Consider the following 14,530-nt stretch of genomic DNA (forward strand, 5'->3'; position numbering starts at 1 on the left):
GCAACATTACATCCTGACGCATAGGTGGAGCTCTTTTCAAACCACTTTTACTTTCCACTTGTCAGCTACTTGTCAAACCAATGTCAAATCATGTAAATACATATGTTTTCGGCCTTTTTTGATTTTTGGCCGTCTACGAACCAGCTGGACTTTTGTTGGGTAACATATAAAATACTAAATAAATCTAAAAATATACAGTCCATCATTGCGTTTTTTTGAAACATTTGCTGGTCCTTCGAGCCGGATCGCCCGGCGTAAATATACTATAATAATATTTTACGAATTTTTGTGCGTTTTTTGGGTTTTTTTTGGCAAAATTGGCCGTACGGCTTACGAGTTTAACCTCCTGATACAATGAATCGCCTGATCTAGCAACGCGGCTTTTGCAAGGGGCAAATAACTCGTGCGCATGCAACTGTGGCTGAAGTGGTAGAAGCGAGTACGTCAGTGGAAACCTTGGAGTATCGCTTAGCTAAGCTGCAAATGCAATGCAAATTACGAGCGATTTATTGAGCTTAGCGAACACCTTTGCACATACAAGGATGAACCTGATTACATCGATCCGGCCACAGATGTAGTGGAGTATGAGGAGAAACACTTTTACACGCATTCTGTACTTTCTCAAGCGTTAAATCAGCTTCAAAAAGAAACAAAACCGTCTGCCGTTGATGTAACCGCTTCTGAAACATAAATAGAATGCCTTGTTTCCAGCCAAACTAAGTTTTTGGAAAAATTACGTGAGTCAAGTAGCCACACGGAATTACACCTGGAAAAAATAAAGATTCCGACGTTCTCGGGAAACTATGAAGATTGGCGGCAATTTTGCGACTTGTTTTTGGGCTCGATAGATAAGCGTGCGAATCTGACCAATTGTCAAAAGTTTCACTATCTGAAATCATACTTGGATGGTGAAGCATTGAATTTGGTCAAACATATTACCGTCACAGACGACAATTACAAGGAGGCGTGGGAGCGATTGGTGCAATGTTACGACAAGAAGCCGTTGATTGCCCGCTCATTTATAAGCAACTATCTAGCACTTCCTAGCGTAAGCGGATCGAGTGTCGCTGCGTTACGAAAATTGGTCGATGGGGCTGATGAGGCCATTCGCGGGTTGGGTGCGCTTAAATGCAACCAGCGTGACCCGTGGCTCATACATATTCTTCTAACGAAACTTGATACCGACACACGACAATTTTGGGCAGAAAGCAAAGTGTCTAGCAAAGAAGATGTTACTATTCATGACTTCTTCAAGTTTTTATTTTCTCGATGTGATGCACTGGAATCTTGTCAACCACCACGTCTTTCTTCGAGTCGACGACAAGCTACGGTTCACCATGCTGTTCACCAACGGACTGGACCTCATTGCGTATATTGTCAACCAGTTCATGNTCATGTAAATACATATGTTTTCGGCCTTTTTTGATTTTTGGCCGTCTACGAACCAGCTGGACTTTTGTTGGGTAACATATAAAATACTAAATAAATCTAAAAATATACAGTCCATCATTGCGTTTTTTTGAAACATTTGCTGGTCCTTCAAACCGGATCGCCCGGCGTAAATATACTATAATAATATTTTACGAATTTTTGTGCGTTTTTTGGGTTTTTTTTTTGGCAAAATTGGCCGTACGGCTTACGAGTTTAACCTCCTGATACAATGAATCGCCTGATCCAGCAACGCGGCTTTTGCAAGGGGCAAATAACTCGTGCGCATGCAACTGTGGCTGAAGTGGTAGAAGCGAGTACGTCAGTGGAAACCTTGGAGTATCGCTTAGCTAAGCTGCAAATGCAATGCAAATTACGAGCGATTTATTGAGCTTAGCGAACACCTTTGTNTACGGCCAAGAACTGCACCTCAAGTTTTACTTGCCGAATTTGCAGCGCTAAACATCACACCCTGGTTCATGGTGCGCACCAGAAAACTCCACATGACACCCCCACAGTTAAAGAGAGCGCAGATTGCAGCGGAATTTCTTCGGTGCCTAAGGCTACTCAACCTTCCTCAGCAGGTGTTATCCATCACACCTTGGACAAGGTTTATCAGACCCGCACGCAAACGCTTCTACCATCTATTCTCGCAAATGTGGTTGATACTTGGGGCAATACAACTACTTGCCGTCTACTTCTTGACACAGGGTCAATAATCACTTTGGCTACAGAGGCATTTATTCAGCGGATCGGAGCTCCGCGAACACACGCACGTATTTCAGTTGTCGGCCTTGCCATTAACAGTGCTGGCATCACAAGGGGTCGTGCCAGGCTCCAACTTCTGTCACGCACATCTAACAAATCTGTTGAAGTCACTACGCTAATCATGAGTGCACTAACCAGCGCAAGCGATCAACACCAGCTCATCCACCTGGGAGCAAATATGTCAGTTGCCTTTAGCAGATCCGCCATTTGGTCTACCTGGCGCCATAGATGTCATCATTGGCTCGGATCAACTATGGAACCTGTACAATGGAGAACGCAAATTCTTTGGTAACGACTTTCCTATCGCTGTTTTTGGTTGGGTCATTGCAGGCTCCTACAGTTCTGCTGACGAAGATTCGACACCTGCTTTGGCACATCACGCGCAATTAGACCTTGATGAATTAGTTCGTTCTTTTATGGAGATGGACCGCGTTCTGCCACCCAAGGCTGTCATCGACGCAAGTGATCCCTCTGAACAGCACTTTGCAAAAACACACAGGCGCAACAAAGATGGAGTGTACGTGGTTCAGTACCCATTCAAGAACAACGCTCCGCCGATTGGGGCCACTTTACCACAAGCCCTTAGCCGCCTTCATTCGCTGGAGCGCAAGCTGCTACGATTTCCGGAATTAAGGCAGCAATATTTTGACTTTATGGATGATTACTTAAGTCGTGGGCATATGGAAGTGCTCACATCGGAGCAGATAGTTGAGGACCCAGCTACCTGCGTATATTTGGCTCATCACGCCGTACTTAAGCCAGATAGCTCTACGACGAAATGCCGAGTGGTATTTGATGGCTCGGGCAAAGACGCCACAGGTTTCTCACTTAACGATCGCTTACAAGTCGGGCCACCAATTCAACGGGACTTAATTGGAGTTTGCCTGCGCTTTCGTCAGCACCGTTATGTATTTTGCGCCCACATTGAGAAGATGTTCCGCGGCAATCAGGTTGCTCCCGAACACACCAACTATCAGCGCATCATATGGCGCAAAAATGAAGATTCCCCTATTTCTCATTATCGACTGCTTACTGTGACGTACGGGCTAGCTCCATCGCCATTTTTGGCAGTGAGGGTTTTGAAGCAACTTGCAGATGACTACCGAAGCAGATATCCCTTGGCAGCGCGAGCTCTATGCTCCGACGCATATGTAGATGACATTCCAACCGGATGTGACTCTGTCGAGGAGCTTATCGCACTCAAGGATGAGCTTATCCAGCTCCTAGCAGAAGCAAAGTTCCAGTTACGCAAATGGAGTTCCAATTGTTGGCCTTTGCTAGAAACTCTGAGTGCAGACCTCTGTGAGTACAAATCCGTGGCAATATCGGATAGGTCAGAGGCAGCCGCGCCTTCAGTGAAGATTTTGGGGTTACACTGGAATCCTTGCGACGACGTATTGTTTACCAAATTTACCGGAAAGGATATTGCTGGTAAGCCAACAAAAAGAGCGATGTTGTCTGAACTATCAAGGATCTATGACCCACTTGGTGNATTGGCATGGTAATAAAAAATCACACTCTGTGCCGTTGAGTTAGCTCGAATATCTTATTTTTCAGTCGAGAAATGTAATTTTGAAATTTTAAAATTACTACGGTGTATTTTTCTCAGAAACATATGACTCAAAACATATAATTTATAAAAATATAATTCATTTATAAACAATATATAATAAAATAAAATAAAATGTCTATCATACTTGGGCGTACAAAATTTTTGATTCTTAAGTGCGCCGAGAAATATGTCACAAAAAATTCGATTTTGAGTGCTAGAAACATACACAAAAATTTAAAAAATTTAATTGAAGCGGCATATTTTTTGAGCGGCAAGCTTTGAGGCGCGGTAGAAATCACAGCAGTGATGAGCTAAAGTTTGTGACTTTGTTAGAATACGGCTGTATATTTGACTTTATCTTTTGCGTTAACGGATTTTTTTTTAGTAATATGCACCAAACATTTTTGCTGAACCCAGAATTTTTAACAAGAATTGGTTATTCGACTAGTGTGCTGTGGGTCACTTGGCGGTCGATGCGCGGGCTCTTACAATTAAAATAAAAGACTAATATTTTGCAGACTTGTTGTTGACTTCATGATACAACATACTTATTTTCACTATTACTAAGGGATTTGAGAAGAATTAGATTTTCGACCCGCCCTAGTGTGGATTGTAATTAGGTTTTTAAATGACTTGTAGTCTGTTTTATGCAATAAGTAGCATGAGTTCAGTAGATTTGCGATTTGACATGTAATCGAAAGAAATTAAGAACATGATAATTATGAATACAGATTTGAAAGTAATTTACTGCTTAGAACTCGAGCTCGAGCTTACAAATGCTCCAAGATATTGAGGTTTTTCATGGTTAAGTACACGAAAAACGGCTTTAATGGCCACTTTTGTTTGCTCTATGCCATTTAGTAGGTACTATTCCTACCCTTCAAATGCGCATTCGAGTGGTGCTTTACGATTTTTCCTCAGAAACTATGGCCATTGGAAGACGACGTAATGAGTTAGAAAGCATATGCTCGTTCCTTTTTAACCGACTTCATTAGAAGGAGAAGGTTATCAGTTCGTCGGAATACTTTTTTGTTATGTATGTTACCGCATAACTTTATACCACGTCAACCGATTTCTATAATTCTTTTTTTAAAAGAAAGGTGTTACTTCACTGGTGATCCCATACTAATTAAAAATTAAATCCGATTATTGGATCACAAATAATTTAACGATAATCTTAAATTTTTATATGAGATCTGAAGTCGGTTTGTTTTTTGCTTAAAAATTACTTGTTCAAATAATATAATTCTCGCGTTTTTTATTTTCTACGTAATTTTTATTTTCTGAGCCTATTAATTTAGAAAGGGTATAAATTTTAACTATAGGTCAATGGCACGTTGAATAGCTTACAATTTTGCTTACAAACGAGCCCTATCTCTAACTAAATAAAAAATAATTTTACCTGAAAATTCAACTAATAAACAAATAATTTTTATCCAAAAAAAAACAACAAAACCGACTTCAATTCCCATATAACTCGTTATTTTTCTTTACTCTCTTCTTTTATTTACTCTCTCTTTTATTTACTCTTTTCCTAACAAACCATACATCGCATCATTACAACCCCGCAACAAATGGCAGCTTGCAAGAGAAAACGTCACGGCAGGTACACTTGTTGTGCTGAAGGAACCGAACCTACCGCCTACTAAGTGGCTACTCGGTCGCATTACCGCGGTCCACGCTGGTCCGGATGACAAAGTTCGAGTGGGCACCGTGCAAACTGCCCGAGGCATCTATAAGCGTCCTATTGTAAAAGTGGCCATTCTACCTCTTTTCTGAACGTCGTTCAGGGGGGCGGTATGGTAAGAAATAAACGCGCATTGCATGAGTTCATATGGCAACATTACATCCTGACGCATAGGTGGCGCTCTTTGCAAACCACTTTTACTTTCCACTTGTCAGCTACTTGTCAAACCAATGCCAAATCATGTAAATATGTTTTCGGCCTTTTTTGATTTTTGGCCGTCTACGAACAAGCTGGACTTTTGTTGGGTAACATATAAAATACTAAATAAATCTAAAAATATACAGTCCATCATTGCGTTTTTTTGAAACACTTATTTTTAAAGGCAGGATTGGCAATTAAAAGGTACAATTGGCAAATATTTATTAAAACGACGTTTGAAATATATATTTTTATAATTAAAAATTTTAAAACTTAATTCAATTATCCGACCAAAATCTTACTTTGCCGACCAACCTACCAAATGAAAAAAGCTCCCAAATTTTGTCGGAAAAGAGCAATAGTGGCAACACTGATCCGGCTTCTCTCTTTGCGCCAGCAAACTTTATACTTAAGATCCTCTCAGTTGATTCGTTTGAGTGTGGTATTGAAAAAAAAGCAGCTTAAGTTATAGGCAAAAACCATTCGAATATTCACATTTGCTGTTATTAAACTGTAATATATATATTTCGAGATAAATGACAACACTGGACAAAAAACCGTCAGCCTTCTTTTTAAATAATTTAAGCTCCACCATATTATCGCAACTGGTACGTAACGACCCGGCGATATGCCCCTTAAAACGATTGATCTTTTTGTTGTACTAATATCTTGGGCATATCAGACATTATTGGAAACATATCAACTATAATTAAATTATTTTCTTCTTTTAAATTTCCTTTACACGATATGTTGGCATTTCCATATGTAAAAAGTGGCATGCACACATGCAAATACGTATCGTGTAAGAACACTTTAAGCAAGTCCCAACGTTATGTAAAAACCTCATAAAAATCCTAAAGTATTTTGTTTGAATTGAAAATTCAGTACAAATCAATACAAATTAAAAAAAAAAATATCAGGACATTAGCGTACTGATTGAAAACATGAATAAAATTAGTACAGAAGTTGAAAAATCAGTACTGTATTGGGCATGAATCACGTAACTTTAAAACGATAGTCGTTCAAACGATACTGACAAAACGACCTCGTAAAAAGACTGATTTATGCATTTGTGTTGCTGTTACGTGTTACTATTACTGTTACGTGAAGCAAAACTGGAATCGAGTTGACGATATCGTGCAAACGATCAAACAATTTTTGATTTTTATGAAGCAACACAATCTCAACACGATATCGTTCAGACGATTGTCGTCATACGCGATTCATGCCCAGATAAAATCAGTACGTCTGGCAACCGTATTTTTAATATATCCGTTGGATTTTGCATGTTTTTTTTCGAAGAACACAATTTTTCACCAATTTTTTTAAGGTCAAGGAGTGATTGTGGCTCAATAGCAATATTTTTCCTTGAATTACATTAGCTTTCAAAGCCATTTTGTTTCATATCAAAATAATGCTTCTGTCGGAAGCGCTACGATTAATTGGCATGGTAATAAAAAATCACACTCTGTGCCGTTGAGTTAGCTCGAATATCTTATTTTTCAGTCGAGAAATGTAATTTTGAAATTTTAAAATTACTACGGTGTATTTTTCTCAGAAACATATGACTCAAAACATATAATTTATAAAAATATAATTCATTTATAAACAATATATAATAAAATAAAATAAAATGTCTATCATACTTGGGCGTACAAAATTTTTGATTCTTAAGTGCGCCGAGAAATATGTCACAAAAAATTCGATTTTGAGTGCTAGAAACATACACAAAAATTTAAAAAATTTAATTGAAGCGGCATATTTTTTGAGCGGCAAGCTTTGAGGCGCGGTAGAAATCACAGCAGTGATGAGCTAAAGTTTGTGACTTTGTTAGAATACGGCTGTATATTTGACTTTATCTTTTGCGTTAACGGATTTTTTTTTAGTAATATGCACCAAACATTTTTGCTGAACCCAGAATTTTTAACAAGAATTGGTTATTCGACTAGTGTGCTGTGGGTCACTTGGCGGTCGATGCGCGGGCTCTTACAATTAAAATAAAAGACTAATATTTTGCAGACTTGTTGTTGACTTCATGATACAACATACTTATTTTCACTATTACTAAGGGATTTGAGAAGAATTAGATTTTCGACCCGCCCTAGTGTGGATTGTAATTAGGTTTTTAAATGACTTGTAGTCTGTTTTATGCAATAAGTAGCATGAGTTCAGTAGATTTGCGATTTGACATGTAATCGAAAGAAATTAAGAACATGATAATTATGAATACAGATTTGAAAGTAATTTACTGCTTAGAACTCGAGCTCGAGCTTACAAATGCTCCAAGATATTGAGGTTTTTCATGGTTAAGTACACGAAAAACGGCTTTAATGGCCACTTTTGTTTGCTCTATGCCATTTAGTAGGTACTATTCCTACCCTTCAAATGCGCATTCGAGTGGTGCTTTACGATTTTTCCTCAGAAACTATGGCCATTGGAAGACGACGTAATGAGTTAGAAAGCATATGCTCGTTCCTTTTTAACCGACTTCATTAGAAGGAGAAGGTTATCAGTTCGTCGGAATACTTTTTTGTTATGTATGTTACCGCATAACTTTATACCACGTCAACCGATTTCTATAATTCTTTTTTTAAAAGAAAGGTGTTACTTCACTGGTGATCCCATACTAATTAAAAATTAAATCCGATTATTGGATCACAAATAATTTAACGATAATCTTAAATTTTTATATGAGATCTGAAGTCGGTTTGTTTTTTGCTTAAAAATTACTTGTTCGAATAATATAATTCTCGCGTTTTTTATTTTCTACGTAATTTTTATTTTCTGAGCCTATTAATTTAGAAAGAGTATAAATTTTAACTATAGGTCAATAGCACGTTGAATAGCTTACAATTTTGCTTACAAATGAGCCCTATCTCTAACTAAATAAAAAATAATTTTACCTGAAAATTCAACTAATAAACAAATAATTTTTATCCAAAAAAAAACAACAAAACCGACTTCAATTCCCATATAACTCGTTATTTTTCTTTACTCTCTTCTTTTATTTACTCTCTCTTTTATTTACTCTTTTCCTAACAAACCATAATTTCCAAATTCCAACTTTGTGCAAAAACTATAAAAATTAATTCTGCAATGTTTCACCAAAATTTCAAACTTTTTAATTAGAAAAAAACTTGGTTTGCAGTTTTGTAACTCATTAAAATTGAATATAATAAAGTGCAAGTGGGAGTGCTGCTCATTTGCTTCTCTTTCAAAACACAAATGGCAGAACATACATACTTTGTATGAAAAAAAATGCGTTACACCGTCAACAAAAACAAATTGCCAAAAATTAGCCTTACCGACTTAAAATTGGACTTTATTATACTAAAATTTGACGAATTTTTGTAACAAATTTTACGTGGTAAAAATCTCGAGAAAATTATCCTACAAATTTTTGATGTTACTATAAGGATACTGTTTCAGGGAAAACAGTGTGGAAAAAATTTTCCAAATTATTTTTTGTCCCGTATTCGGCTTTTATAAATATGGTCACCGTACATATTAGTTAAAAATGTCATCACTACCATTATTTATATTCACTGCGCATGACATTCATGCAAATAGCAATAATCAATAACAAAGATTGTAATTAACACTAAAAATATGCAATATGTACCATTGTTTACCGTTTCACATATACCCTATAAATCATTGGACAAGTAAATTCCGTGATTCTATTATTGTAAAATTTAATAAACCGAAATTTTATTTTATAAGTCTGAACAGATATGTACATAAATGTATACATACTTTCTTCGATACATGCAAGTACTCAAAGTCTCGCCTTTGAAACAAAACAGTATTTAGCCTACATTTGATAATATACTTACGTATGTACTTAATAGTTATGCCGCACAGTGTATTATTTCCACATTCTAGAAAATATTAATTACGTTATTTTATGTCGCCAAATTTCAAAACAACGTCAACAATGTTTTTAGAAATGCCTGCTAAAGACGAAACAATAACAATTACAAAATATAAACCAAAGTGTAGGGCGGGACGGGAATCGATTTGGAAGATTACCGAGCGCAGTATTATTTAAAATTGTATACTTGAAACTGAATCTCAATGTTTAATTTGTTGGCTTTATGTGATTTATGCAACAATTGCTAAAATACCATTTTGGTCTTATTTTTTTAGGTGTTCTTTTTAATGAATATACATTTTTGGGACTTTAGTAAACTAGGACTAGGTATTTCATGTTAAAGTAAAACGTTGTTAATTTAGCTTTACTTTTAGCAATTTATTTATTTCATTAGACCCGCAAACTCGTTACCCGCCGCTATTCGATAAAGTTTGTATCTCAGTTTATTTACCACTCCTCTTTGACTTTAAACAACACAATTTTAGCTGCTGGAAAGTGCAGGTTTTAAGGAAATTTTCATTTTTCAGGCCTAGGAATTTCATTTTCTTCGAGTAATTTATTTGAATTTCATCTCGGCCGAGACAAATTCTTGTATTTCCGCTTTGAATAGAGAAAGCCTAATTCATAACCTTTCCAATAGTATCCACTTTTGTAAATAGAGCAAGAAATATTGAACTTATAACGGAATTTCGTTGACCCAACTTGATTTTTTATCGATATTTTCCACGCCCATAATTCAAAAAAAAATATTTATTTTTATGTCCATTTTTGTCAGTTTAGTTATAGGGAAATATCAATTTTGGGCATTTTAGCCTTTGTAGTTTGTTAAATATTTCAGTTTTTGCCGTTTTAAAAATTGCAGCTATATAATTCGAATTACAGTATTAAAAGCAGCTAGATGGGTAAAATCGTACACTGTGTGCCGTATGTAGGGTATACAAAAAAAAAAAACAATTATTGAGCAAACAAAGAACGTGGACAATAACAGTATTACTTTCTTGTATATTTTGTACTTAGTTTTCACTTGTTATATTTGGTTTTATTCTTCATCGAGAATTTCATGTATATTTCACCAACAAGGTTATATTATATAAATCGATATACTGAAAAAGTGCGCAGACATGGCGCAACTTTTTTTTACAGAATGATACTATAACGTCCAAGGTATATGCAAATGATTACACTTTTGCTTGATCGCACCTACTTCTCCTACTACCTGCGGCTTCTTGATATTCCCGATCATTAAGTACCGCCGCCGAAGAAGTAGTTGGATTTCAGCGAGCCCGAAAGAACAACTGGTACGATGAGGAATGTCAAGAAGCCGCAGAGAAAAAAGATGCCGCCTACAGGGCCACGCTGCGATCGGGCGCAACGCGAGCCATGTGGGACCGTTATAGGGAACTGAAGAAGGAAGCGAGACGTATTTGCCGCAATAAGAAGAGAGAGGCCGAAATACGTGAGTGCGAAGAGCTTGAGATGCTGGCCGACAGGAAGAACGCCCGAAAATTCTACCAGAGGGTTAGGCGACTTACGGAAGGTTTCAAGACCGGGGCGAACTCCTGTAAGAACAACAATGGCGACCTAGTGACCGATGTCCAGAATATACTTAAATTGTGGAGGGAACACTTTTATAACCTACTGAATGGTAGCAGCGCTGAAAGTAGTGAGGAAGACGAACCCGAGTCCCCAGTCGATGATGATGGAGTAGCTGTCCCACCGCCTGACTATGACGAGGTACGAATAGCGATTACGCGGCTGAAAAACAACAAAGCTGCTGGAGCTGACGGCCTGCCAGCCGAGCTATTCAAGTACGGCGGCGAGGAGCTGATGAGGTGCATGCATCAGCTCGTATGCAGAATATGGTCAGATGAACGCATGCCCGACGACTGGAATTTAAGTGTACTCTGCCCAATCCACAAGAAACGTGATCCCGCCATTCGCGCCAACTACCGCGGAACAGCCATAGTTTATAAGGTCTTATCGGGTGTATTGTGCAAAAGACTGAAACCCACCGTCAACGAGCTGATTGGACCTTATCAGTGTGGCTTTAGGCCTGGAAAATCCACCATAGATCAGGTATTCACAATACGCCAAATCTTGGAAAAGACCCGCGAGAATAGGATCGACACACCCCATCTATTTGTCGATTTCAAAGCCGCTTTCGACAGCACGAAGAGAAGTTGCCTTTATGCCGCGATGTCTGAATTTGGTATCCCCGCGAAACTAATACGGCTGTGTAAAATGACGTTGAGCAATACCACCAGCTCCGTCAGAATAGGGAAGGACCTCTCCGAGCCGTTTGATACCAAACGAGGCTTCAGGCAAACGGACTCCCTTTCGTGTGATTTCTTTAATCTGTGAAGATAATAAGAGCCGCAGAACTGAACCGCTCAGACACAATACTTATAAGAACGTACAATTGCTGGCGTATGCCGACGACTGTCGATATTATCGGTAAAAACAAGGGCTACGTCTGTTCTGCCTTCTCGGGATTGGATAGAGAAGCAAAGCGAATGGGTCTGGTGGTGAACGAGGACAAAACGAAGTATCTCCTGTCAGCACACAAACAGTCAGAGCATACGCGTCTTGGCACCCACGTCACTGTTGACAGTTACAAGTTTGAAAAAGTAGACGACTTCGTTTATTTGGGAACCAGCATTAACACCAATAATAATGTCAGCCTTGAAATCCAACGGAGAATCACTCTTGCCAACAAGTGCTACTTTGGGCTGAGTAGGCAATTGAGAAGTAAAGTCCTCTCTCGTCGTACAAAGATCACACTCTATAAGTCACTCATCATGCCTGTGCTGGTGTATGGCGCGGAGGCATGGACAATGAAAGCATCTGATGAGGCGGCTCTTGGAGTTTTCGAGGGAAAGATTCTGCGAAAATTTTACAGACCTTCCACACCCCCTTTTACAATCTCTTTCATATATACCTGCCTATAAGCATCTACCATTGACATGTCTGCATACCAAGTTTCAAGTTCATGTGATTTATGTTCTGGAAGTTATGGCTTAAAAATTTCACGCTTATGGTAGGTGCCACGCCCCCTTGTCGGGCCTCAATTTTTTTCACCCTATTATAGGCCCAGGTGTCATGGCAATACTCTGTCAAAATTTTGTTCGATTCTGTCCATCCGTTTAGACTGCAACCTGGCACATACATACATACATACATACGTACTTCCACAAATAAATATATAGTAGATATCTATCCTTCTCTTAGCGAAAAATAATTTTTGCTGATATCTCGGCCACAGGGCCACCTATGGTGTAAGTTTTAAGTCCAAATATTTCTTCTTAATTGGCTAAATTGTATTCTAAATGTGAGCCAAACTGGCAAGTAAATGCAATTTTTAGGAATATCTTGACCCCAGCGCCACCTAGCGAGCAAATTTTTGGTGGAAATATTTCTTTTTATGGTACTAATATATGTTCCAAATATGAACCAAATCGGTCCAGCCGTTTAGTAGTTTAGTGACATTTAGGCTACTATCTGCACACTTGTCGTCCAATCATAGTTGCGTTATCGTCTCGCCCAGAAATTTTTAGCTGAGCACATGCATTTAAAAGGAGATCTGCACACTTGTCGTTATCGGCTAGCTATCTGCAAATCGTAGAAGATGCAGAAACGGATAAGTACGGCACTGTCGTTTACTAATCGTTGTACACGCATTGTTTGCTTACATTTGATGGGGAAAATTATCGAAAAAGTTAATATTTGCATTAAAATTAGCGTTTTGCATAAAATCAGTGGAAATTATTAAAAAGTGGATAATTCCAATAAATTCAATAAATGTGAGAGTTTTAACGATAAAATATGATGAAATTGTAAAAAGTCTCCGCGTACGTGCACAAAACAGGTATCAGGAAAAGAAAAGAAGAGATATTACTGAAAAATTATGTCCAGAATTTTTGCAGCACAGTCCATATTTTAAAAATTGCAGGTTTTTGTAAATGATTCGCGAAAATATCAACCAGAAAAACAGAAAATACCTGCCTCAAGTGAATTTTTAGACACCAAATGAATCGAAATAAACGACCGAATGTGAGAAAGTGTAGTCGTCATGTAATCGTTGCATCATGATTATGACGATGAAGCGAAAATGATTGGACTACCAATGTGCAGAAAGCCTTAATGTACAGAAAACTCTGTCAAATTGTGAAATCGTGACGTCTCAGCATTCTTCATTTTTCGGTAACAACAACAAAAAATTTCAAATTTTTTTAATCGAAAAACCTTTCACACAGAAGGTCTAAGAAAGTACTTTTTACAGAACTGAAATCGGTTCAGCCGTTTGGTCAAGCATCGCGGTCATACGAAAAACATTTAATTTTTTTTATATATAGATTATATATATTTACCGGTTTTAAAGTAAACCGAATATATACATAAATTTGTCGGCCAAATATATATGTATTTGCGGTGTACTTCAAAATCGGTTAGATATATATAAATGTCTGGGTGAAATATATATACATATTTAACCGATTGTAAGTAAAATCAGTTAAATATATATAAATACCTGCGTGAAATATATATATATATATATATTTAGCCGATTTTAAGTAAACCGCATATATATATAAATTTGACCGTCAATATATACATAAATAACTGCGTGTAATATATTTATAGTTAACCGATTTTAAGTAAACCGCATATATATATATATATTAGGCCGGGTCGATTTGTGGGGAGGCAAAAAAATCGCCCATTGCTCTGTGAAAATCATATTCTAGGGATCAAAATAAGAAACTTTGCCGAAGGAACCATACCTCTAAAACGAATTCTGATGTCCCCCAATTTGGGTCGAACTTTTGGGTAGGGGCAAATTTTGAAAAATCCCACTTTGACCCATTTAGAGTGCTCCAATCGAGTCCAAAAGTATGACCGACCCCCACTAACTTTGGAGGCCCGACCCACCGATGCCAGTGGCACACCCCCTGGAACCCCCTGGGGGTTCACCATACAAACATATAAAAAAATCGCCGAGTTTTGCACTTTACATGAAAAAATC

General features: G+C 37.8%; 1 protein-coding gene across 1 annotated transcript; it reads left to right on the forward strand.

The window, feature by feature from the left end:
• The first annotated feature begins 1,660 nt into the window (after positions 1-1,660).
• On the forward strand, positions 1,661-3,701 carry LOC108366912 (uncharacterized). Its single transcript, XM_017621401.1, has 2 exons — positions 1,661-1,745; positions 2,335-3,701. Exons 1-2 carry the CDS (start codon positions 1,661-1,663, stop codon positions 3,699-3,701), a joined length of 1,452 nt encoding a protein of 483 aa, XP_017476890.1.
• Positions 3,702-14,530: the final 10,829 nt, after the last annotated feature.

This window comes from Rhagoletis zephyria, unplaced genomic scaffold (genome assembly GCF_001687245.7).
Source record: "Rhagoletis zephyria isolate East Lansing unplaced genomic scaffold, Rhagoletis_zephyria_1.1 Rzeph_scaffold_02444, whole genome shotgun sequence".
Classification (NCBI taxonomy): domain Eukaryota; kingdom Metazoa; phylum Arthropoda; class Insecta; order Diptera; family Tephritidae; genus Rhagoletis; species Rhagoletis zephyria.